General features: G+C 36.7%; 1 protein-coding gene across 1 annotated transcript in view; it reads right to left on the bottom strand.

The window, feature by feature from the left end:
- LOC140268674 (corticotropin-releasing factor receptor 2) overlaps positions 1-26143 on the bottom strand; it is a 34732-nt gene extending 8589 nt beyond the window's left edge. Inside the window, exons 1-6 of the mRNA XM_072363627.1 lie at positions 25956-26143; positions 25673-25792; positions 2885-2970; positions 1805-1911; positions 863-980; positions 534-687 (exon numbers count right to left, since the gene is read on the bottom strand). Coding sequence (XP_072219728.1) covers positions 534-687; positions 863-980; positions 1805-1911; positions 2885-2970; positions 25673-25792; positions 25956-26076 — 706 coding nt within the window. The 5' untranslated portion in view covers positions 26077-26143. The remainder of the gene's footprint in view (positions 1-533; positions 688-862; positions 981-1804; positions 1912-2884; positions 2971-25672; positions 25793-25955) is intronic.
- Between the last annotated feature and the right edge of the window lie 632 nt (positions 26144-26775).

The following is a 26775-nucleotide window of genomic DNA, read 5'->3' as shown; positions in this document are numbered from 1 at the left end:
AAGAGGTTGACTTTCTTTAAAACTTTACATTGACACATTAGATTAAAAATATTCTGTGGGTGGAAATGTATTACTATAATAATCAATATTAACAAAATAATTTCATTGTTGTTATTATGATTATTTTAATCAAAAGCAGTGGAATAAACTCTCCTTTGCCTACCCTCATACTCTCTTATAGATTATTTTCAAATACTCAAAGGAACACTTGCCAATAACATTTGCTGTTCTTGCTCTTAGAAACAAATACATGTGTTGTATTATATATACTAATAACTTATTTGGACACATAGGTTATGAAATACGATGTATCTCCAGGCATCTCTCCATCCTCTAATATATGAGGTGTTGCTATGGCTCAAATTTGAACCCTGTGTATTTTTTCATCTTTGCTAAAATTGCATTCAATTATGTGTGTTGTGATACCTTAAGAGCACATATATGATATGGCATAATAAACTTGCTTTGCTGTTTATAAAGTCAAAGATCCTGAGCTGAGTAAAGCTTTATTAACGCAGTGTGAACATACTTACACCAACCGATGAAGAGAAAGACCCACTTTCTCAGCTTATCAGTTGAATATGTCATTACAATGGCTGTGTGAAGGTAGCATCCTTCAACAAACATCCAGAAAAAGTTTGTCACCACAAAGTAGTTGTATATTGTCGTAATTAGTCGACACCAAGGCTGAAAAAGAAAGAGACTCTGAGTATCCAAAAGAACTGAAAATATAATTAACAGCATCGGTTGTTTGTATCTTGTTAAAACTACGATCATTTGTAAAACGTTGTAATCCTTTTGATTTTTTTTTTCTGTCTCTGTCATAGTACGTTTGCAGCATACAATAAATCAGTGCTGTTACCTCATTGCTCTCATGGATATTGTGGTCAATGAGTTGAAGCAAAAACCACATAACATTCCTCAGTATGAAGGTGGTGATCAAATTCCAGTGGATGATGTTCCGAAGACATCGTATGCTCCTGCACCATAAACCAGATGGAGATTTGTTATTGTAATGCTTTTAAGAATAAAAATCATAGGAACATTATGCACGCAGTTAGATTGGTGTTACAGTTTAATAGCTCACTTGCTTATATATGGTACTTCAGTTTTGGTGTTAGAGTGCCTGCAGACAGAAGGTCCTAAGCTATGCACATAATCTAAACTGGAGCCTTTGCAAATAAATTCTTTAAAAGTATGCACTGTGCAATGTTGAGAATTATTTGTCATACTTAGTCACAAAATGTAGGTCACACTGAGTCATAGTTTGATTTGACTCACAACTCAGAGGAAAAAAACATTTTCCTCATGCTTTCAAGAGCTGATAATATTTTAATGACTATATTTATGCAATATGTAGCATAATGTCTTGGGAGCAATTTGTGTATTTTTTTCCAAACAATATAGTTGTCAATAAATGCTTTTAGAAAGCAGAAAGGCATTTAACCTCAGAACAGAACATCACCTGTTTTTTTTACATCAAAAAATTGCATTTGCTGTCATTAGCCCACAACAATCAACATTTAGTACATAGAACCGTGTAGGAGGGTGTCTGTATATTTATTTAAAACAGGACATAAAAATAAGCACAGCTGCCTCCAAGACGGAAGTGTTAGAAAATATAGGAAGTGTACATCAGGACTCTCTTAGCCAGAGTGGTCCACTGAACTAAGCTGCACAGATCTGTTCATTTGACATAAACGAGTTAATAATAAGTAGTCTCAAGATATGACATGAATTTCTACGATTATCCTCTGTGTGGTCTCATGCATACAAGCCCCATTTAGATTATTTCTGTACTTGCCTTAAGCACAAGAAGAGGATGAAGGCCACGACTAGAGCTCCCACAGAAATACAGTGGCCTAGGTAGTTGATGATCAGCGCTATCTTATAATGCATAGGGTATTTCCTCTAGAAAGACGACACATGAATTACTTATTATATATCACAACTGGATGATAGAGCAAAGAGAAACTGTTAGAAATACACAAAATACTTAGAAACAACCTTTTCCTGGCTATATGGCATGTAAATGAAGTTCCCATTCCTGTCATATTTATGCCAATATATGGTTTATATACTAATGGTTCATCGTAAGTAGTTATGTTCTACGGTTGTGACAACAATTAAGGGACAATGGCATATGGGTTTAATTTCAGGCTAAGGTTTTCTTTGACTCATGCATCTAGTGTAACGAGGATAATGACAACTTGTGATAGAGCAACCAATCAGTAACATTATGTGAGAGGATAGCATTGAATTTTGTCAGCACTGGACTCCACTTGCACAAATTTCGGGGCCACCCGATGAGCTGAGTAAAATGTACTTTTTATAAATATATATCAAAGCTCAAAATTAAATATTTTAACAACGTGACACTATTTAGAGCATTTGAAATGGATGAACAACAAGATGATTATGTGTGACTAGGCTGCACCTACAGCCTACTTCTGTCTATCTAGGCTTGAAAGTTTGAATAAAATAAAAGAAGGCAAATGTCATTGACATACTTCAATGTCTTGGCTTAAAATTATCCAAGAAAATAGAGCAAGACCCAGAAATACATAGAATCTGGAGACATAATTAGAGGTAACCAGGCCAAAGCCCACTATGTACAGTATACCACTGTTACAGTTTGCTTTCAGTCTTTGCTCAAATGAATACAGACAAGACTACATTTAGGGACTTTGTTATGAGGAAAAAATTGTTTGAGGTATTTGTACATCATAAAATAAATGGGACACTCATTATTGGATAAGCACATTAACAACTGCACATTTTTCCTGTAAACCATCAAACTAATGAAAGAAATTATGAGAAAGTTATGGTTTGGCTGCTATGAGAATGAAGAAGAGCAGGATTGCTCCCATGTCACCACACTAACCTTTTCTTCCAAAATGGGCTCACAATTGGAGTAATTGATTTTCAACGCCCACGTTCCATTATCCATGCACTCTCTGTAAGCACTTCCTACAAAAAAAAAAAAAATAGGAGAAAACAATACAAATGTAACATATACAAACTAAATTCATGTGTTATTATACTTGTTTAATTCAGCAAGTACTCTTAAATGTATGGGGTGTTCGTGCTATATAGGTAACCAGAAAAATCCTTGTAATTTAGTTCAAGCTCAGTTCAAATTTGAGCTCTGCTATCTGTCCGACTCCTGCGCAGAATACCAATTCAGCATCACAAATTTTTATTCACAGGAAGGAAATGCAAAGCTTCTTACTGTCAACTTATTTGCATATCTTTAAAAACCTGCTTTCAACAATCAACTTTGAACTGCATTTTTCGTTTTGAAGTTCCTCAGTGCGCATTCAGTGAGCCCCCTTATCTATGTAAGACCAAAAAACATTAGAATTGAGTGGAAACATAGCAGCAATAAATGCATACAGGTTATTTTCTTCTGTTTTATTAGGACTGGCCTCTTTAAGTGATATTCTAACCACTCCACAGTGAACAAAATCTACACACAATTTTTTCAGTTTTTTTTGTGTGTGAGTAAAAACTTCAATTCTCCCCCTGTCTAAGGCTCTTTTTTAAAAATGCGTTCGATGTGTATTAATATTAGCACAACTAATAATATAATTCATCATATTATTCTATCAGAAACTTATTGAATTCAATTACATCTGACTGTAGAAGCCCCTGCCTCAGTATGATGTTCGCCAAAATACATAAATGGATGAATGAATAACTAAGTCAATGTCATTGAATATTAACATATTCTTTCCCTTGCAGATAAGCAGTTTCAATACGTGTTGAAGGTAATGGTCTCACACAGATGAATCTCACACAGAGTGTACTATTTGAGTCATCATCCTGACTCGAAGATTCTTGCTAAAAACTAAGCAGTATTCCAGAAAGTGAGAAAACCATCCACCTCAGTGATGCCCTCAGCAACTTTTAAAGCAGTGGCAGCAGAAGAATAATATAATTTTTCTTTCAGATTAACATTGAGAGAGAAAAGGAGTAAAAAAAAACAAAACAAATTCTAATCATATATTATGTTGAATATCGACAGTGCTTTTTGTTGCTCTTTCAGGAAAATCCTAATCCTCAGTCATTCGAGCACGTTCTACTTGATTACAAGGGTAAATCAAAGTCAGGTAAATGACTGAAGCACATCACACACATACATATATATATATATAAATATATAGATAAAAACAACTTAAATAATAGAACTTGACATCCCTTCTGGTTTGTTCTTATTTTTTATGCATTCTTTGCATGAATAATGTGCAACTGTTATGGATCTCTTATTCGGTCACAACAAAAGGTAGCCTGGAACTACATTCCTATGCACTTATTCAGCCACCAACTTAGTCACTTATTCAAAACTGGCATGTCTCATTAAACTCTCATTTGACACATATTTAGCCTCAGTTTCTGGTTGATTGCCCCCGCAGCATACCATCAAGTGTCTCACTGGCTTTCATGAGTAATGGTCGGTGAGTGGAGCAGCTATCGAGTCACAAATCAAATGAAAAAAGTGGAAGTATGTGGCAAATTAATGCGTGTGATCATGACTCTATAGTTCTGGTAAGGGTTTAGGTTTGCTGCATATCTAAGACAACATTGCATGAAATATAAAACTGTGAGAGGTTTTGACTCATCAATGTGGTCATTTCCAAAGCTGCAATATCTATTTTAGCTTACTCAGACTCCATTACACATTATTGAAACATTTTGGATACAACTACAGCAACAATGACCCAGATTGTAGATCCATTTGTATGTACTATAAAAATTGATGTGCTATGAAAATTGTTTAAAATGTGTTTATCATTGGCAAAGAGCAGTAGAACATCAAAATCAAATTTTCAACCTTATTTTTGTTGTAATTATTATGCATTACAAGTATTAAGAACAGGTGTAAGGAATAATGAATCAATCTTTTGCTCATTTACAAGTTCATGTTGTTGTTTTGGAGGTCAATGGAAGTTTTACAGGCTTTGATTTTCACAGAGAGTGAAAATTGAACCCTTCACATTCACACATTCTGTGTGAAACACTTTATTCTTAAAGCCCCGTACAGGCCCTGTCTGCTCAAATCTGGAGATGAGTCTCAGCAAAAAGCAAGGCATTAACACATACTGGGCACTGGGAAGGTTTTAAACAAATATATGAAATAGTAATGTAGTTGAGTAGAAGAAAAAGCTTCAACAACAAACTGAGGCTGTGGATTAGCAGGTAGCGTGGTCATCCTCCAACCAGAGAGGATTCAGTCCCCAGCCCCTCTATGTATCCTTGGGCAATACACTGAACCTTAAATTGCCCCTCATATTCACTGTGTGATAGTAGAGAAAACAAATTCAAAGCTGCACACATATAGAGTGCATATATACAACCCCAACTGCACAAATGTTGGGACGAAATGCTAAATTTAAGTAAAAATGTTGAGCATTGATTTGCTAATCTCAGAACACTACAGACATTTAGCAATGTAGACAATTGACAATTTCATGAAAAAATGTTAGCTCAAATTAGACTGCATCCCCTCTTCTTTAAACAATAGTCTGAGGAGACCAGTTGCGGGACTTTTGGGAAAGGTATGCTTTCAAATTCTTGTTTGATATGAGGATTTTAGCTGCTCAAAACTTCTGGGTGGTCTTTGTCATAATTTATGTTTCTTGATGGACCAAATGTTTTAAATTTAGTTAAGCATTGTCTTGCTGAATTATACAAAGCCTTCCCTGAATTATACAAAGCATATAAAAAGCATAAAAAAAAACAAAAGCATATGTTTCAGCATTGATAGCACCTTTCCAGATGTGCAAGTTATGCACTAATGCATCCCCATATCATCAGTGCACCAGGCATTTGACTTCAGTACTCCTGAGACACTCTGCCTCTCTAAGGTGCTCTTTTTAAAATACCCAATCATGTTCATGATCTCTTACCATTCATGTCATTGGTTGCAATGTGTTCTTCAGGCTGATTTTTTTACCTCTTACTTTTCTACCCTGTTGTTACCTCTTTCCCAACTTGTTTTAGACATGTTACCATAAAATTTAAGATAAGCCAAATTTTTTTATGAAACAATAAAATGTCTCACTTTCAATATTTGATATGTTTTCCGTGTTCTATTGTCAATAAAATGATGGTTTATTAAATTTGCAAATCATTGTATGCAGGTTTTATTTCAACTTTACACAACCCAGAATACCCAGCACCTCACCCTACCCTTCAAACCATGTAAGAGAATCTGTGATGGCTGCTAAGATCCCAAAAGACTCACTCAATTCATACAATATAATGTTTATAAGCGCTGGAAAGCCACCCTGCACTGTTTGCCAAGGCTAGGCTACAACAGGAACACGAACAGGAACTTATCCAAAACTGCCAGGAAGAAGAAGCATGTCTATAGATTTAAAAGGTTAATTCTTTTTCATATCAATAAAGTAACAAAAACACATTTGATTGAGGCAATCTTTAAAGAGTATTTAATTTAAAATTTCAAATAGCACATTTTGATTTGTTTACAGGGAACTGAATATGAAATGAGCCTGATGCAATTCCAATTTCTTTTTTGACAGTCTAACAGAAAGTTCAGTATAAGTTAACAGTTCCACCTTCTGGTTCAAATTAGTTTTATATCATAAGATGGTTATTGCACTTGAATACAAATCACAAGACATTCTGCAGCAGTTTTAGGGAATACGCTGAAAGCTGAAAGTCAGCATGATGGCATCAGCAGGATACCAGCATGGCTTAAAATCATCAACAGCTAAGATTCCTCCTATCATAAGTCTGCGGATAGGTAAAATCTGAGGAGACAACCAAGCCTATCGGACAGCTGGTGTTTTCAACCAGTACAAGGAGTCAATTTCATTCAAAATGCACATACGTTCACGAAACCAACACCTGCAAATAGAGAAAAATTTAATTCCACTGGTCTGGCAGCAGTACAAAGACAGAGTTCTCAAACTCCTTATCTAAATATATCACACAGTGTTTGTGAAACAAGCAGTGATGGTGCACACAGTAGAAAGGGAGCAGGTTATGAGGTTTGTCCCTGTGAGCTATTCAACTGAGGCAGGACTAATTCAAAGCGCGGGTGCAGGGAAGCACATTCCTGATAAACCATCTGTGTGTTGCGCATGATAAGGCTTTTCACATTATTGTTACATTTTACTGTATTCACCTAGTTAAAATTAAATCAGATTCTGTGTCAAGTTTGCATGAGGGACAAAACTGAAATGGAAGGTGCTGAAAGAAATCAAACACAAACTAGAAATGTATAATTTTCAAATGAAGTAGTCTACACTTCCAAGCTCTGCTGCCAGTTACCCTGCTTTTCTCGAATGTACAACATTTGAAGATTTGAAGCTTGCTTTTCGAATAACTGAGGACCGGATTGATGGATTACATGAATTTAGAATTACAGTTCACACTTAAGTAGTAGTTAGGTCATTTGAAACATTACATAGCAATCTATCATCTCATCTGAAAAACAAGCCAAACCGTCTTCCTGCACCACTATGGCCTGTTTCTTTCAGCTGACTGAATATAAAGTACATTTCCACTTGCAGGTTACATAAGTCTGTAAAGGTTTTTTTCTTGAGTTTGATTAATCTGTGATTTACTTATGTCTTCTTGTCTTATGTTCTGTATTAATTTTGTGCCACTAGCTTGATTTTCAGCGGGAGGGAATCAAACACAAAAAGAACGAAATACGGCATCATGACTGTTAAACCTCCTAAAAAGAAAAACTGCCACTCATGTCTCTCTACTTGCTGATGTTTTATGGAACAGTCAGTAAAACTGGAGAATAAATGTGGAGCAGTCTAAAGTTATGGCAAAGCTGAAGGGGTATAATGTCTCAAAACTGAGTGTTGGAAACATTTAATCCAAGCTGTACACCTGAGTCAGTCACTGCTATGTTTTCTTCAAGCGATAGGAAATTTAATTTCATGAGTAAAATAGGGCTATCACAAAATGGGGGAATCTCATAGCTCACTGCAGTTTGACATTTCATTTAGAAAGAAGGGATGAGAGGAAAGTTGCTATATTAAAAACACAAGAGGGCATGTGAGGGCATAAAGTTATAGATAAGCCAGCATAATAAACATATATTAAATTATTTGGGCAGCCTAACACCAATATTTGCAATTTTATTAAACTTTGCCCTATTTACAAAAAGCATTGCAAGATTATGATCTGTATCCTAAAAGCATGAAATCTTCCACTAAGACGATGCAAGAAATAATCATTTACTATTGATTGCCTCCACTAAGTAAAGGGGATCTTGAAAATGTTAACACTGAAATAGCAAAGGGAATGGAGAATATTGTCTTAAATTGTGGAAAGCCACACAATGACTAGTCTTGGGTTTTTGTGTATGTTTTGAAAGGAAAAAGAATGGATGAAATAAAAAGATTTTATCACTTTAATCTATCTTTTAAAAGCTGACAAAGGCTAGCAATGTTAAACTATGGGATTGCAGTGATAACGAAAAGCAACTACACAAGAATATGTTAAAAAATAGCTAGAAAAAAACAACAATAAGATAAAAACAGTGTGAAAACAATTCAATTATGTTAGAACAAACTGTTTTGAAATTGATCATTTTTAAGAAATTGAAGGTTTTTTTTATCTCTTACTTTTACAGTGACAAAAAGTGCTTTACTTTCATTTTCTGGAGCTGTTCCTTAATATTGTGTGTTTTGTGTCAAGTTTTTTTCATACTGTTGGGGAATTTCCATTTTTGAGCCAGCAAAACATCTCCCTGTCTGCTCTTTTTGTATTTTCGCGTTAGTTTGCCAGTGATTGACCCTGCCCTTTTTCCTTCATGTATGACTGCATTTCTTAAAGGGCAAATAACAGTTTCTTTTTTTTCTTTTCTTTCTATCACTCGTCTCTCAAAGAGGAATGACATCAATGGCATGTTGGACCAAAGCACAAAACAATGGACCCTTGCTGTGCCTTAAATCATTTATGATAGAGGAGAGGGGACACTCAGACTTTGCAGTTCAATGAAAAATCAGAGAAATTATCTTCACATCTTCACTTTCAACAACAGTAGTCTTCAGTGAGCCTAACCTGTCATCACTAACATGTCAACATGGCTGCATTAAGTTGTAACGGCTCCAAAGCCCCTGAGTGGCCGAAGTTTGATCAAACACAACATGGCAGCTAAACAACTTAACAAAAAAGGAAACATCTCTGTCCTTGTCACATTCATTCTCTTGTACAGTACTTTTCGTCAGAAGTGCTTATCCCTGGCTCTCTGGCATTATCAACACACACTGTGTCTAGATTACCTAAAAAAAATGTCTCTGGGATGTTTATTCTTGGACGGGAGTGACAGCCATATTTTTGTTAAATCACAAGTCACACAAGCTTCATTAAATATTTAAACTCATCAGATACATTAATTCGCATGATGTCAACCAGTAGTCACCATCGCAGAAAGAAAATGGAAAAACGTCTTTAAAAATAACTGTATTTCAAGGTAGAGTATTTATACATATTCTTGTTAATTTGTCTTGCAGAATGGGTTGTGGATGAGTATGAAATAAATATTGGACAGTAAATACTATTGTTCAAAAGTGCAGAAGACGAATACATACTTACAGACGTACAAACTTCTCTGCGAAATCGATGCTCACTCATGGCTTCTATAAAGAGAACAGCCCAAAGGAGGGAGCAACTCTGAAGAGACATCTTTTTCTGTGTCATCCCCAGTTGTGCCACACACAGGCTTGTTCAGAAATGTAACTGACATATTTCCACTGACAAAATTAGTCACCCACTTTTACTGTAGATGCTTATTATAGTTTGAAATGTTCTGCATCTTAGAAAAACGCAACAAATGTGGATTTAGGATTTGACTAAACAGATTTTCACAAAAGCCTACAACACCTAAGTTAGAATAGAGAAGCCTAATGCAGCTTCAATGTTTTCTCCGAGTGACAATAAGCCTCTTTGTCATACAGTTGACAATAATGGGAGTTGGAAATGATGCTGCAACGCTTCACCAGGTTTCAGAGCTGGTGGGTAGGCCATCTAACCACACAAGCAATGATTGACCTCTGCTGAGCGTATCAACAAAAGACACAGGCTTGTTGTCAAGGCTCTGGTGGCAAGAGTTGCTCATCCAAGCAGCAGTAGCTCGATCAATCTTTTGCCTTTATTCTATAACCATGTCACAAAATAACTTTTTTCGCTGCAAAGTTTTATAAAACACAATCTCTTAAGCTTTTGAAACAGTCACAAAAAATTTAAAAAAAATAAATAAATAAATAAAAAAAAATTTTTAAAAAAAGTCATCGGCCACACTGCTTTTAAGGTCAAAACGTGAAATCTAAGGCTGCTGTTTCTAAACCTATTTGAGGAATTTAAAAAAAAAACAAAGCAAACGGAAATGATCAACTCAAATGCTTTATCTATCATATAATAGGTAATACAAGAATGTTCCATGCTTAAAAGAATGTTTCTTGCATTTTGATAACAAATGCTGCCAGACCCAGTGTCGTTTGGATCCTCCACAAAGTCTTATTGAATTTAATTTTAGAGGTAGTGAGTTGATTTGGGGTGAAGGAAACAGAATAACAAAACTCTGCTTTAAGGAATGTTATTTTCAAAAGATCCCTAGCTACTATGAAGTAAGGAAACTGTCTTTCTCATTCGTGCAGACAATCACGACTTATAAAGAATAAAAAATATACAGCCTCGAGTGGTTGTGAGAACAGCGGCATGTGAAGAGTGAAAATAATGACTACTAAAGTGACATTGATGTTGTAATAAAAATGTAGTTTATGTTTCTGAACCATGATCTATGTCTAAACCTAACAAAGTACTTTCTGATTTCAGCACTTGGTAGTAGTTTTATTTCCCAGACTTGAAATGGTCCATTTTTAATGTTTTTTTAATTGCATAAAAGTTATCAGAAATTCAATAAACAGTTTTTGTATACTGGGTTTGAACTGGGGTCCAATGATTGAAAGTACAGATTTTTACCATTCCTTAAGAGGACTTTGTTGCTTATCAAAAGAAACATGTGACAATAACATTTGCTCAAACGTGGAAACATTCATATGAGTTGTATTTGATGAAGGAGAAAATGCCTACAATTCTCTGTAGAGGTGCAATGTTCCAGGATGCCCCTATGGGTTGTATGGATCAGACGACTTACTAGAAATACAGGCAGCGAAACTAACTAAAAAAAACTAGAAAACTGCTATCCACCGACATCTGTCATTTGTCTTTTAGGAAAGGCCCTCTGAGACTCATATGCGTATAGCATCGACCACAGTTACTGTAAATGACTGGTGCACACAATAGTGAATGCTATGGAAATCTATGCAGACATTTATTCATGGTACCAGATTAAAGCCTTACGTTTTATCTTTACAGCATACTAATTAACATGTTCAGTGTTATGTGTGTCACAGTATCGCGTCTTTGTGAGCACACTGGCATATTGATAATAGCAATTTGCACAAAATGCAAGTGTGGCTTGCATTTTATCTTCAGTCTCAATAGAGTATGCTCTCTATTGCAGCTCGATACTGATGAGATGTATTCTTCTGGTAAATATTTTGAAATGTATCCTACAAATAGTTGCACTCTTTGTAGCCTCTGATATTCAAATCTGCATTTGAAAGATTCATGAAACTGCTGAAAGCACAAGTAATAATAATGGCTGTGATTTGTCATACGTCATAGTGCAACTATTAATGTATTGTGTTGAGGACATGAGACAAACTAGCTCAATGAGTGACTGCTGATGTGGTCGGGAAATGCTAAGCAAAACAGAGACAGAGAACAGCTTGTTCAAAACCCCTATGGACTGTGATATCAACAGACAGCTGAGGGGTTGCAGACTTATTAATGCCCTGTGGTGTAAGGGAGGGGATATCTATGATTGGCATTATTATTACACTTTAGATGGTTCAATGAATCTCAAGAACAAACTAATAAGCAGGAGTACAGTTTACACACTTATGACAAATGAATTAACGCATTATATAGTGATAGATTTTTTTTCATTAAATACATGTGTGCATCTAAATGACCTTCTTGTAAAACATTGATGAACCTGGTATGAATATGTTCTTTTCAGATTAGCTCAGTAGATGTATGACATGGAGTTTATTATGAAGATGGGAATCCAAAGTGAAATGAAAGCAGCAGTTATCAGCTGAACTTAGTAGGAGACAGGTGTTGTTTGGGTTTAAGAGTCAGTCAGCTGGAAATACTGGACATACAGAGGAAGGTATAGCACAGCATTTAATTTATTTTCCTACAAGAAGGAAAAACTCTCTTCATAACCGAATGTGCATATATGGAAGGTCACCAAGTTTATGTGAGGTGCTGGGGACAAAGTCATGCATGGCCTCATGCATCCTGCAGGCTTTTTATTCAAAAGCTAAAAATTTGAGATTGTTTATTGTTGAAATGTGCAAAAATTTTGTTTAATAATTGATGAAACAAGCAAATATTCCAACAAGCCCACCAGTCTAAACAGTTATATCGGTCGACTGGCCATTCCATCGGATGTGACTTATAAAAGTGTTTTTGAAATAACATTGAACAGTGTTTTCTATTTTAAAAGGAACCACAGAAACTTAAAGGTCACTGGATGGCTGAAACATCAACATATATACTATATATATGTACATACAAATATACTGTGTGTGTGTGTATATATATATATATATATATATATATATATATATATATATACATACATACATACATACATACATACACACACACACACACACACACAGTGTACCAGACAGATAGGGAGCACAAGCATTTAAAAAAAAAAAAACAACTGAATACTGAGCTGGCGATCGAACATTCCTGCCTATCACAGTGAGGTAGATCAATGAGACATAACCAATGGACGCAGCTGGTAAATTGTACCTTTCATCTCTTACTTTTGACTTCCTGAAAACTAGCTGCAACATAGCTGCCATGTGTGACATAGAAATCATTTCCGTCTGAACGTGTTCGGCTGCAGGTAGACAGGTTAAAGCCAAGGAAAATTAGTTATTTCTATGAGAGATAAACATTTCAAACGTGTACCCAAAAAAAAGACTTCATCAGCTAGAGGCACAGTGTGACTGATTGGACAGGGCAACCTCTTCACTGGCTGGAACTGTAATGCTGTCTGATTTGATCCCTTTTCAAATTGAATGGATAAGTGTTCAAATTTTTTCAATGGTACTGTATATTATGGTACTGTATCTAATCATAAGATTAAAATATCAGTTTTAAGATTAAATTACATATTGAACATGGTAAATACAACACTAAACCCATTGTTAACCGTTTCATTTTTGCATGGAAGGCTACAAAAAATTTTCTGCAAATTCCATGGCAATGATAGAGAACAAAGAAGGCACTTTGACTAGTATGAGTGTACAAATTTACTGGACGATAATAAGTAGCTGCTGAATTTTTTTAAACAAAAGTAATCGGTAGATCATGAGATACTGCAATATGAAGACAAGTGCTAGAATTTAGGCTGATTAGCTAATCAACTGTGCTATTCAATGCTCAATTTGGATAATTTGGTTGAATAAACAGAGATTCAGATAAAAGTATTACCACTTACTTCACTGCACATGTCTTGTAAGTAACACACCATGAATTGGTGTAAAAGGGTGATTGGGTAGTTGTCAGTCTGTCTGCTCTTGTTTAGCAGAGAACACTAAATCTCTTTTAAGAAGCCCTGAGTAATGACCATTGGAGCGGACAGCTCAACAGAGCCTGAGGAAGAGACACTGGGTAATCTTTTACTCACAGCTGTGTTTCTTGAGCTTTCCTGTTCCTCTCCATACCCTCATGACATATTAGGTAAAACTGCAAAGGCAGACATTTGCTTCCCAGTTTCCTGTCAAACTCTAAACCCTTGCAGCTATAATCAAGTCAGTTGGTGAGAGAATAAGAGCAAACGGATCTGTGCTAAGTCTTAAGTCTTAGCCTTCAGGGAAACTTAAATGCTAAACATGGAGGATAGTGTCTGGATAATGGGAATACATTATCTTATACTTTGCAACTAAAACGCTTACCATAACATTTCATAAGCATTTAATCTAAGCCAAATGTATAGCTGGTCACTGAAATAACACTTATTAGTCTGACCAACCCTTAAAATGAAAGAATAAACTTGTATTGGTACTATGGTAATAATACTTGAGACTAGAAAACTCAGTTTAGGACAATATGGAGCTTTCCAGTCTCATTTTCACAGCTAACAATGTTGATCCCATATGTTTGGAGGAAATATTGTTGTAAAATAAATTAAGGAATACTCATGAATTTGTCAGAGCGAACAAATGCAGATTCTTTTGTTTTTATTTTTTCATTTTTGTCGTTTTTTTTTAGGACAGGGAATGTGACATTATAATACTGAAAATGAAAATACCTAATAGTATATAATGCAGTAATCATCAAGGCAATACAAAATATTTGTTAGAAGACGAATAGAAGAACGTTAGAAGAATATATTGTATTGTAGATCACCATTGGGTCTAAAAATTTTGAGATATGGTCCATGTTGTCCGGTCCTATTTTAGTATCCTTAGGTACTAATAGTAGTATCCTAATTCTTGGTAGATAGAACATCCCATGCAAGTTTGTGATGACTCTGGTTAAAATGTGTCTAATTGCTCATTTTTAGAAGTTAAAAATAGCTTGGCTGGAAGTATAATTTTTTTGGAGCCTTAATAACGGGGGAGAAGTGTGATGTCCATGAAAAGGTTCTTAGTGAAACTTGATTCGCTAAACCTAAACTTCATTCCCTAATATTCCTCTGCTCTACCTCAGATCCAAAGATCTAGACACAGGTTTAGTTGTTGCTGTGTTTTGTTGATATCGAGCTGGAATTTGTCCTTCAAATAGGAAATCTTATTGTTGTTTGTACCCCTGACCATCCTCGTTACTAAATCCTCTTTATGTATATGTATTGAGTCCGGGATATACAGTGTAAATAGGAGGGAGCTGAGCACACAACCCTGGAGGGGATCTGTGTTGAGCACTAGAATGGAGGAGGTGTGACTGCCAATCCAAGCTGAGGTTTGTGTGTGAGGAAATCTAATATCCAGTGCAGACTGCAGTACAACGTCTTCATAGTGCAGATAGTATTGAATTTGGCTGATATCAACAAAAAGCATTGCATTCTGATATAAGAATTATTACTTTCAAGGTTAGCAAAGATGGACTGGAGGGCTACGTGAAGGTGATAAGTGATGAAATAAGGTCAGATGTCCAAGAAGATGACGTGGGAGGACTTTCTTCTTTTTGTTTTTATAGCTGCTAGGTTATTTTTTTCCTCTGGGAGTGATATGAACATGCTAATTAAGTTTAGTTAATTCTGGGATTTGTTTTATGAAAATCACTGGCTCCAATAAGAACATCATAGGCTTGTTTTGTTATGTGACTGCAGATGATGTCATAATTCCTGGGATGGATTTTTTGGATTTGCATCCAGAGGAACGTGCAGCAAAAAGCAGCAAGCAGCACACTGTTGAATTCCATGAACAAACAATATAGCCAGTACCTCAACCTTTAAAACTTACCATCTGGTACACTGTTCATACTCCTTGAGTGTTTCTAAGCACTGAGCAAGACTGAAATAAGCACACAGTCCTCCATCCCCCGTCATATCGCAGTCCTTTTTTCTTTCAGCGAGAAATAAAGTTTGCCCAGCAAGAACCTCCTGGATGTTATGTTATGAACCTTCTGGATTTAGAAAATTCTCTGTACAAGTGCAGGCTACAGTTTTTGTTTTTCAATTGCTAAGTGAGTCTGGGTCTCATCGCAACTATTTTATTTTCATGCAACCAGACATTTCCCAGAAGAACTACAGTAGATATTCTGGTGGAAGAATAGCCTTCGCTGTAGGACTCTGGAGTGTCCCTCTGTTTTAGGGTTGATCGCACCGCTTGGAGTGACACCCTGGCTTGCTTCTTGGAAGATACAGAGGGGGGATATGGATTTAGTTCGTTTTCTGACATTGATAAGAGTATCTGACACATGCTTGTGATTAAAATCTAATTAAAACAAAAATCATTCAAGAATTTGAAAGAGCTACTGTTTGCTAAATTGTAACTTGTTATTCTGGCACAAATGCACAACTCGATATAAGCACAAAAGCACATTTCTAAACTAGACAAAGTGAGAATGATAAAAGGAAAAAAATTAAATCAGCCCCATAGTTTTTGCAGTGAGAAAACAGTTTACGCTGCGAACAGATTTTAAGGCTGCCTCAACACACAAGATGCCCCGTAGAGTTTTGATGTGTGTAATAACCTCATTTGAGATGGACTGGGGAGTTGATAGTAGAACAGGGCCGTGAGACACAATATACTCATTTACAAGACATGAACACTCAACTCACTCAACTGATATTGAAATAGCTTTTAGAAAACAGGTAATCGGCTGCCTTTGGAGAAATCTTCAGAACAAAACATCTAAAACGAGCTATCGTCCTATTGAGTTGATGAGACGATTTAAAATCTTCACAAAAAATAAGATTTATGCAATAATTTGGGCAATTATATATATTTTCAGAAAGAAAAACCCACAATGATAAACTGATTTTTAAAGACATAAAAACCTGGATGATTCAGAACTGTCTACTTCTAAATTCAGACAAAACTGAAGTCTTTATCTTTGGACCTGAGCGCTTCAGGGAGAAATTGTCTAGTTGTATAGTTACTCTAGATGGTATTTCCTTGGCTTCTAGTTCTACAGTGAGGAACCTTTGGGTTATTTATGACCAGAATTTATCATTTGACGCACATATAAAACTGGTTTCTAGGACTGCCTTCTTTCACCTTCGTAATATTGCTAAAATCAGGAACATCCTGTCTCAGAGTGATGCAGAGAAACTAGTCCATGCATTTGTTACTTCAAGATTGGACTACTTCATATCTCAGATGACGTCATAAGATATGATGGATGACTATCTTAAAGATCTCATTGTAAGATATTTTCCTAACAGAGCACTTCGCTCCCAAACTGCAGGTTTACTTGTTGTTCCCAGAGTTTCTAAAAGTATAATGGGAGGCAGAGTCTTCAGTTATTAGGCCCCTCTCTTGTGGAATAAGCTGTCTGTAAAAGTCCAGGAAACAGACACCCTTTCCACTTTTAAGACAAGGCTTAAAACTTTCCTTTTTGATAAAGCTTATAGTTAGGGATGGCTCAGGTGATCCTGAAACATCCCATAGTTAAGCTGCTATAGGCTTAGACTGCTGGGGGACCTCATCTGTCACACCTTTCCTCACTTTGCTCTCTTTTACCCCCTATTTAATTTTTCAAATGATGTTATGTACATGTGACATTATTGTGGTTATTAACTTTAACTTATGTTTCCCTGTTCCAACAGATATCCTTTGAATGGTATTATGGTGTTTTTTCCCCCTCTTTTCTGTTTTCTCAAACCCCAGCTGGTCGAGGCGGATGGCCACCCTTCCTGAGTCTGGTTCTGTCAGAGGATTCTTCCTGTTAAAAGGGAGTCGTTCCTTTCCACAGTCGCCTCAGGCACGCTCAGGACGGGAGATTGGACTGAAGACAAGTTTCGGTGCAATCTGTTGGTTTCCTTAGCTAGGACATTGTTTTTGAATTGGCTCTATATGAATGAATTGGATTATTTTGAAATTAATTAATTGGATTTCATTAGATTATGATTACAATGAACTGAATTCCAATTAACTTGAATTGGACTATATTATTTAAGTGCCTTGAGATGACATTTGTTGTCATTTGGCGCTATATAAATAAACTGAATTGAATTTAATTGTTAATTGACGACTGGCAACCTGTAGGCTCCAGCCCACCCGCTACCCTGACGGTATAGAAAATGGATGGATGGATGTTAATCATCATGAAAATCGACTTTCTTAACTGCTGTCATTCAGATAAGACAAAACAATACAGAAAATTAAAAGAGTTCCCTTTTCAGCAACAGCGTCTGTTTAGATGCGTGCATGTTTGCCCAGCTTTGCACTGGAGTGTGCAATGTGTGGATGTGGCACCAGTAATGTGCGAGTGCAGCTTGAGAAGGCTGCTGCTGATTGGACCCCTCAGGGGACTTGACGTGCAATGGCATAGTGAAATGTTTGCTACTTGTCTGCCCTGCATTTGCTGACTGACTAACTTCCTACCCAGTCCAACTGTGTAGAAGTGCATCAAAGGTTTCAAGAGGGTAAATTCACCTCAATTTCAGAAAACAAAACAAAAAAAAAAGGACACACTTTAGCAGCCATAAATGAGTGACCAACTGCATCAGTAGGATGTGAGATAACTTGATCAAATGGACATCATCAGCTGATTTTCTGCAAATGTGAGTATCAATAGGGAAGCACAGGTTTTGGCAGTTTGTTGGTCTCCATCATTTGTGTTTTGCACAATACAAATGATGAAAGTTACCAGCAATGATCTTGAGAAGAAATTGTTGCTCCCCATCAATCTGCTAAGGGTTATAAGGCCATTACTAAACAACCTGGAGTCTTTCTACAGTGAGAAGATTCATGAGAATTCACAAGTGGTAATTATTCCAGACAGCCATTAACTAAAACTCTGTTTTATAGAGTTATGAAGGTTTTATTTGTTACCTAAAGCATCACCACCGTGAAACAAACTGAGACTAACGAGTCAATGCTTTAAATCGCATCTTAGTCACAACGGCTGGCAGCAGCCAGCAAACTAGGAAGTGGGCTTTTGCTATATTAACTGCAAATTTGTGCATGTTACTCATTTATTTTTATGACTTTTATATATCAGAGATAAACATTTTACCTCTCTTGTTTTGTTGCGTTCTTCTCCCTATCAGAATCTTATCTGAGAGAGACAGGCATTTTTCTTTTTTTACGTAGAGCATAACTGCTGGGATATGAGCAGAGATCAATGGTTTTTTGTTCTGATATAACAACATCCCGAAACAATCTAAGCTCGTCATTCTGGAATTTCAAAAATTAATGTGTGACCCCTTAGAAAGTTTTGTTAACAAACAATTGTTCTCACGGTAGAACTTAAAGTTAACAGATTTTATGAGCTATCATGTATATTAAGAGATATCAAACCCCCCAAAAATGGGCATAAAACACTGTAACTACTACAGTCAGAAAATTTCAGCTGTGAAAGCCCAGTCCCAAAAATTCAGGGTAGTCTAAGAAGTAGTCCTTCAGAACACTTTTTAGCCCCTACCTCCTGCACTCAGAAGTAGGGAGCCAAGGAAAGAACCCCTTAAAATACCCTGGTTCCTGGAAAAGAATCAAAGTGTTGCAATGACTAAGTCAAAGTCCAGACCTGGACCTGATTGAAATGCTGTGGTGGGACCTTCAGAGAGCAACTCGTAAACAAATACCCATAAGCCTTGATGAAGCAAGGCTGTAATGAAAAGTGAGCTAAAATTCCTCCACAAAGATGTGAGAGACTGATAATGTCATAGAGAAAACAATTACTCCAAGTTATTGGTTCTAAAGGTGACTTTACAAACTACTGAATACAAGGGTATGCTTGGTGTTTTACACACTCCTGCAATTTGGCTTAGTTTTTAATTTGTTTTTATTTACCTTACTTTAAGAACTTGTATGGATCAAACTACTTTTAATTATGTCCTGATCCTTAAAACCTTAGAAGTGCAACTGTGCATGTAGCATAGGCACAAACATGTACATAAGTGGCATCTTAAAAATGTATCATTCTCTACATCGTGTTGCCTAAAGAGATCTTCCTGTAAAATGATGACGCTTGTCTCTATTTAATCATAGCTTATTTCAGAGTCATATTTGTCTCTGAAAGGCAAAGCTGAGTCGAACACACTAGTCTTCTTCGATTAAAGATAAAGTGACACTGCACTCGGAGGCTGATATGCCCTGTGGCTCTGACGTGTCTAGAACTTTATTAATCCTGATAACGGAATCAATAAAGCTCTAATGTAAAAAAGTGCTTTGAGTTGTGTTGACTAGAAAGGTACGTTATATGCAGACAGGAGATCTCCTCTGAGACAACAAACAAAACGATACAGGGATAAGGTTTATTTACCAAAACAAGAAATTTAATTCACTGAATAATTATAGTTGCACCCTGGGTTTGATGGGACAAAGAAAACACATAGACCCAAAAGATATTGCTAACAAAACTGACACTTCGATATCTATACTATTCATTTATGACTTTGAGAACTTTGTCCAGCTTGGGGCTTAACAGAAAGCACATAACAGACCATAACAAAGCAGAAAGGAAAACTATATTTAAACTACATATAAAAACTCTCCCAACACTGATGCCCATTTCATGTAAACCAGAGAATTGAGTAAATACTCCATAAAAATAGGGTCACAAAAAGGTTTAAAAATACATAAAGCTTTTAATACACCCTCCACTGACATTAATATTAATTTGAACTTGGAAAAATAGTAAAGAATTTATAGCGAGCTACCTGAGCAGATATGTGAAATTTGTGAAACCTCTCATTTTTGGGGAAAAACTGCCACATTTTGCTGATGTTAGGCTTACTCAGTCATTCATTTGAAAGTAATACAGAAAAAAACCTACAATGTTTCACACAAGATACTGCACCGCAATTAAGTCTCTAAGCTGGGAATTCAAAGCACAGGGGACTGTACTTGAAATACAACAGTAGGTCAAACATTTCTTATTCACAGGCCTGAGGCATGAAATATTTGGCTCTGAGACATATGGAGGTGAATCAGAGAATCCATTGTTACTTCCATTCTTCACTCAACTTACAGGCTCAAAGGAAGTGATGCATCTCATTTGTTTCAAGAAATTATGAGCCGTAGCTTTACATCACGTTAATTGCCATTGCAGCCTGTATGTTTTAAAGCAGTGTGTTAATTGGCACATGCTCATGGGATGTTAGTACTGCTTCTATTCTTAGTCTGGCCCATATTCTGACTTTAATTTCATCTGTGGCTCCAAATGAGTGCTGCTGTGACCGTGCTGGATCTTAATTCTAACCTCTGTTGATTATGGAGTCATGTCACTTTGTTGTAGCAACATGCAGCACCCTGCAGTTTAGGTATCACTTGTGCAATTATAGATCTGATAAAAGTTGTCATGCTTTAAGTAGCCAGAACCTTTTACTACTGCTATACTGCTATACTTACATTGCAATAAACTTACTATATTAATGCATTTGTTACAGAGCTGATGTTCCAGAAAGCTAATAATTCTCACGTATTTTCGTTATGCTCCTCTGAATATTCAATAAAACCAAAATCTGTAGAGCAGCTAATAATTTGTCTGCACAGAGTAATACTCTAAGCATTATAATACATATTTCATTGTACTTAAGAAACTAAATAACATTAAAGTGCAGCGAAATACATGGCAAAAATAAATTAGCAATTTTGATCATGGATGTTCTCTGATTGGCCTTTAGCTGTAGTAGCTTTATATTGTGGAAGTCACAGAGAACTGGCTCTTGCCCCAAGCTGACATTCAGTTAGAGGTGGAGTAAACCTGCATGTGAAATATCCACAGGAAGACTATAGCTGACCAGCAGGTTCACACCCTGAACTGTCTTGCTGTGAGGTGACAGTGCCAACAATAGCTCCACTGTGCCTCCTACATGAAGGCTCTTTTCACCCCTCATCTCCATGTTCAACAACACAACTTGATTCCTTAAGTTTTAAACGATTGCTCAAAAAGTTAAACAGTACTAGGCGGCAGGAGATTTCCTGCAGTGCAATACCCATTTAGTATGCGCCTGTTTAAGCCATCGCAAGTGTGTGTTGGTGTGAACCTGAAGAGCAGAGTTAACACACACACACACAAACAATGCTTCTGTTCTGAAAAGAGGACAGCCATAGTGGGTCCAAGTGGGTACTGTAAGGACAGGGAGTCCTTGCACAGTGAGGTTGGGGTCACAGACAGCATGACTACTGCAGACAGTAGCAATAAAGGCGAATTCATGGGAAAGCGGTCCCCTTATAAACAGGTCACACTGTGAACTTTAAATATGGATTGTCCAGAGAAACAATGGCTCTGTCTCTGGAAAGAGATGTGGAGTTAACTTTTCTGCATGTTCTTCATGCCTCAATGAATATTGTTTGCCATTTGCGTTTAACTGATGTCCACACTGCCCTTACTGTCACGCATAAAAACAGACACATGAGTGGTCAAAGACGAGTAATAGGAGCAGTAATCAATTCAATCGTTCATTATTGAGCTGTTGTTTTTATTAAGATTTTTTTTTCCTGCAGGAATGTCATTGTATCCAAGCAATAAACTGAAAAATATGTTTCATGTATGTTATAATGCACTAGAGAACTAAAATAGAAGATCTTTAACTGATTTGTTGCTACAGTGGCAAATAAAGGAAGGTAGCATGAGTTCAGCAAGAGACAGAGCTTATACTTCTCCACTGAATAACACTGACTTAAGTTCCAACGATTGGGAGAGGAGGATGTAGAGCTGCGTTCCTGTGGGATTCGACCTAATGATAGACCCCACAGTTAGAGTTCATTCTCTACAAACAGGTCAACACACAAAACTGTTTATCCGCTGTTTGAAAAGAAATCACTTTGAAATCTTTTGAGCATGATGTCAGCGCTCCCTGATGATGAATGGCCTGCTGACAGCAAAATAATCATTAATAATAATAAACAACCAATCACAGCAGAGCAGGGCGTCCCCGCTGCTTATCTAAATTACAGCCATCAGAGTAAAATCTAACTGAACTTTAATCCAAAATATTAAAAGTGTTCATTGAAAAGAAAAAAAATAATCAAACTTGGCTGTGCCCCTCAACGAGTCTCCACAAATACACACTTCAAGATGAGCAATTGTTGAGAAACACAGAGAACATACACCCCCAACAAGATTATACTCCAGTGCATCTGGCAGACAAACTGTTGGATTGGAAGACCAATATGACAAAAATAGTTATTCACAAAAATCAAAATCATCAATATAGGTACAATATCAGATCCTCAGCCTGCTAAAAATGTCTTAATCTTTCAATCAATAATGATGCTTTTAAATAAGAGAGTCTTTTTTCCTGACTAATGACTATTTTTCACAGTAGGTGGCTCAAACCATCTGGAATGACCTTCTTGTCAGCACATCACATCTAAATATAGGCACTCTGGTGCCATCCGGTGAAAATACAAGCAGGTTGACTTTACCATAGACGTTAGCCCCATTCTCATACACTGAGCTGTTTGCAGTCATGCTTATTACTACACAATATGGATCCAATTGCAAATATTTCCCTTCCTATCTGTATTTTTTACACCCAATATACAAGAGAACATATGGCCAACGTTGATAAAAATCCATAAGTTGTCCCTTAATATTACTGTAACGGACCCTTTCACAAAGACACCAGCTTTGTTATTTGAAAAACACAGCCTATGACACCCTGATTCCTTTTCCTTGGAGCATTACAACAGAGTTACTATTTTTTGGAGTGTGTAAACAACTTAATTGGTTTTCTGATTAATACAAGAGTTACATAATGTGACAGTGTTGTGCTATGCTGTTGGCCGGTGATAGAGTTCTGGTTTTAAACTGCTCAGTTTGTCAAACCAGCAAATAAACATCATTTCATCTCCTGCTGATATCAACAGCAAATATCTTTACTGGGATTACACACCGAGAATGTTACTTTGGGTGTAACAGAGATAGCGCTTGACTGGTGACAGCGTGAAGCTGATTTTTATCCAGTGGGACTTTTATTGTGTGTCGTTTTTTCAAGATCTTCACTACAATCATTTAGACGTTACAGTGGTCCATGAAGGAGCCAAAGAACAATTTTTAGAGCTGAATACAATCAAATTTTTTTCTTTCTGTGTGCAGACAGCTGGATGAAACTAACAGAAACACCTAATTTTTAGTCATTAGTTCCACCTTGTTTTCCATATTGAAGATTTTAGTCTTGTAGTCACGTCATCTTACTATGTTCCCCTCCTAAGCTATACTTGAACCTGAGTGATGAATCACTACTAGGAATTGTTTATCTCGATGACCTTATATCTATTATTCTACAACTGCATGTCAAAAAGCATCAGTTGACATTAATGTCAGGGATTTACTTGAAAAGCCAAACATCACAACACAACTGAGGACACATTTTGGCTTTAGGACAAATGAAAAGTAGAGCTATATAATTTGAAGATGGCTGTCTAAGGCGCTAATACGACTAATCTAAAAAAAAAAAAACCAGACTGATTCACTGCTCCTCTCAAATGGCAGAGTTTGACAGAGAGGGCTGACACATTAATTATTCATGTCATCTCTGTCCCCACCCAGTTTCCTTGAAAAATGTGAAATAATCATGTAGCAGAAAACTTAGTGTTTGTGCCGATAAAGACGTAATCTGTACTTTTTGTGCCATCCAACAGGACTTTCAATTGCATTAAGTGTTCCACGAAAAGGATATTTTGATGTGATATATCATTATGTGGTCAGTTTCAATGCAAACCATGAAGTTTTTCTAACCTTAACCAAGTAGTTTGTCATTTTTAACACAGCAACAAAACAGTTGAGTGAAAGCAGATGGAAAAAGCAGCTGTTTAAAGAAACTTGAAGGCACATCACCCAGCAACCCTACTGACCTCCTTTTTGCCTAAATGTAATGCAACAGTCAGAATATGGTAATTTCACCACATGTTGTGACACTGTCTTATTCCACTGAGATAATTTCACATGTTGCATCACAACAAAAATTTTAAAATGATTCAATTTACATGATTATTTTAGATTTTCAACCCGCTCTCTTTATTAAATGTGTATACATTGTTCAACTACATTTAGGCTTATCACAATGAATAAATAAATCCCCAAACACTATCTTTACATGAGAATCAAAAAGTGCAATCAAATCCGCAGACAAGTCCAAGGAGTTGTAACAAATGACTAACACAGAGACTCAGATGCACCCTTTAAGGGACAACATACATAATGACCAAAGTGAACCCTTAAGCATTCATGGACATTCAAAGTAAGACTCCTGTGTAACCCTGTCATATCCCTTCTCCTTTGTTCCTGACAATATTAACATAGCCACTGAAGGGTGCTGTCACAATTGCCTTGGTAAAAAAAATGATTCATTATTAGGTGTATTCACAAACAGCCTCTGGGGATGTCTTTGTGTAGGATGACAGTCTTGACTCTACTGCTAACAAGGTCTCTTATTGTCAAGCTGCCCTAAAATCTCCATCTTATCCAAGCATTTTCACTCATTTGAGCCAATTATCAAAACCCATCCATATGCAATTAACTTAACTCACATCCAAAGCTGCTCATCACCTTGACTGATTTTAACGTTGTGTGAGAAGCGACTGGGCTCTTTCTCAAGAAGCTGTTGAAGTGACAGCAGGTGTAATGAGTCACAGTCGCTGCTACTTTATGGTCAGTGGACCAACAATAAGCCTTTCAGAGTTGTTTTACAAATGAAAATTCATATAAAACTGCCACTAGGCGATCAACAAGCTGCTGGATTAGTTTGCTTTTTGTTGTTACTTATAGTCCTCGATTAAGTTTTTTCCCCATGTTGGCACGTAACATCCTGTTTTTATCATTTCCCAAAGGCAGCACATCAATATGCAAGCGATTATGATAGCAACTAGTTTTATAACTGACCAGACACTTTAATTTGGTAAGTACAAAATAGCGCATGATTTTCCAAACAGATGCACATCATGGAACTTTTGACATGGAAATATCTTACTCGTTGTGTTGTACTTCACCCCATTGATGTACGCTGGGCAGGGTCTCTCTACAATCCTGCCGGTGCTGCTCCGCGGCCAGCAGGTTCCAATCTCATCGGTCGTGGCATTGCAATATAAACCTTGGGATGAGAAGGAGTGGAGTAATAAAACACACACACACACACACACACAAAACATTAAAACAAAAACAAATAAAACAGTAAGATGAACATCATTCCTTTCCCAAGACAACAAAACCACCTCTAAACACTAAACAAGGAAAATAAAGGAATTCCATCTTACCATCAGCGCTCAGCAATGACAATGAAGCGTTTTCCAAAAAAGTATCATGAAAAGCTTCAACCAAACTACAATTTAACTCCCCAAGCTCTCCTAATATGATCTCATAAACAGTTGCATCCATGGCGCAAGCTGCCGCTTTTGAGCAATATGAGAATGATTTCAAGTTCGAGAGGAGATGCGCGCACTGAGCCCAGTGGTGTTCATGGGCATGTGAGTCGGAGGAACAGTGATGGCAAGTGGAGAGCCTCGCGCGCCTTGCTGGAGCGCGTGCCTGTTAGCCAATCACAGCCACCGATCCGCTCGCCATCCCAGTGAAAGAAAAATTATAAGGTAGGCAAAGTGTGTGGCAGAGATGATCTGTAAAATAAAAAGTACAGATGCCTGTCGATGAACGCTGAGATATTTAACGTTATTGTTACTTGTCACTCTTATCTTCAACAATCCATTTGAATACATTTTAAGGTTTATATATATACATATATATATATATATGTATGTATATATATATAACGCTAGAAGCAAATCTAGCTATAAAAAAAAATTCAATTACCATCTTATACATTCTTAATATGACACCAGTCCCTCACTTTGACACCTGTGCCATCGGTACAAACTTTAGAAAACATAAAAATGTAGTTTCAAAAGCCGTTATTGGATGCATGATGCGACAGTGTGATCATTCTCGGTTATTTGAAAGGGGGTATTTCAGATGTGTGTGTGCTGTTATGGCAAGCCATTTCAGCTTTTAATAAAACCACACCTCCTGTCTGCAATTGCTTTTCGGATAGGCAACATTACTCCTAGTCAAAATTTCATTCTA

The sequence above is a fragment of the Leuresthes tenuis genome, unplaced genomic scaffold, assembly GCF_036924035.1.
Source record: "Leuresthes tenuis unplaced genomic scaffold, fLeuTen1.0.hap1 SCAF_14, whole genome shotgun sequence".
Taxonomy (NCBI): Eukaryota; Metazoa; Chordata; class Actinopteri; order Atheriniformes; family Atherinopsidae; genus Leuresthes; species Leuresthes tenuis.
The sequence above is the reverse complement of the archived record's forward strand: the minus strand, read 5'-3'. Positions and strand labels throughout refer to the sequence as shown.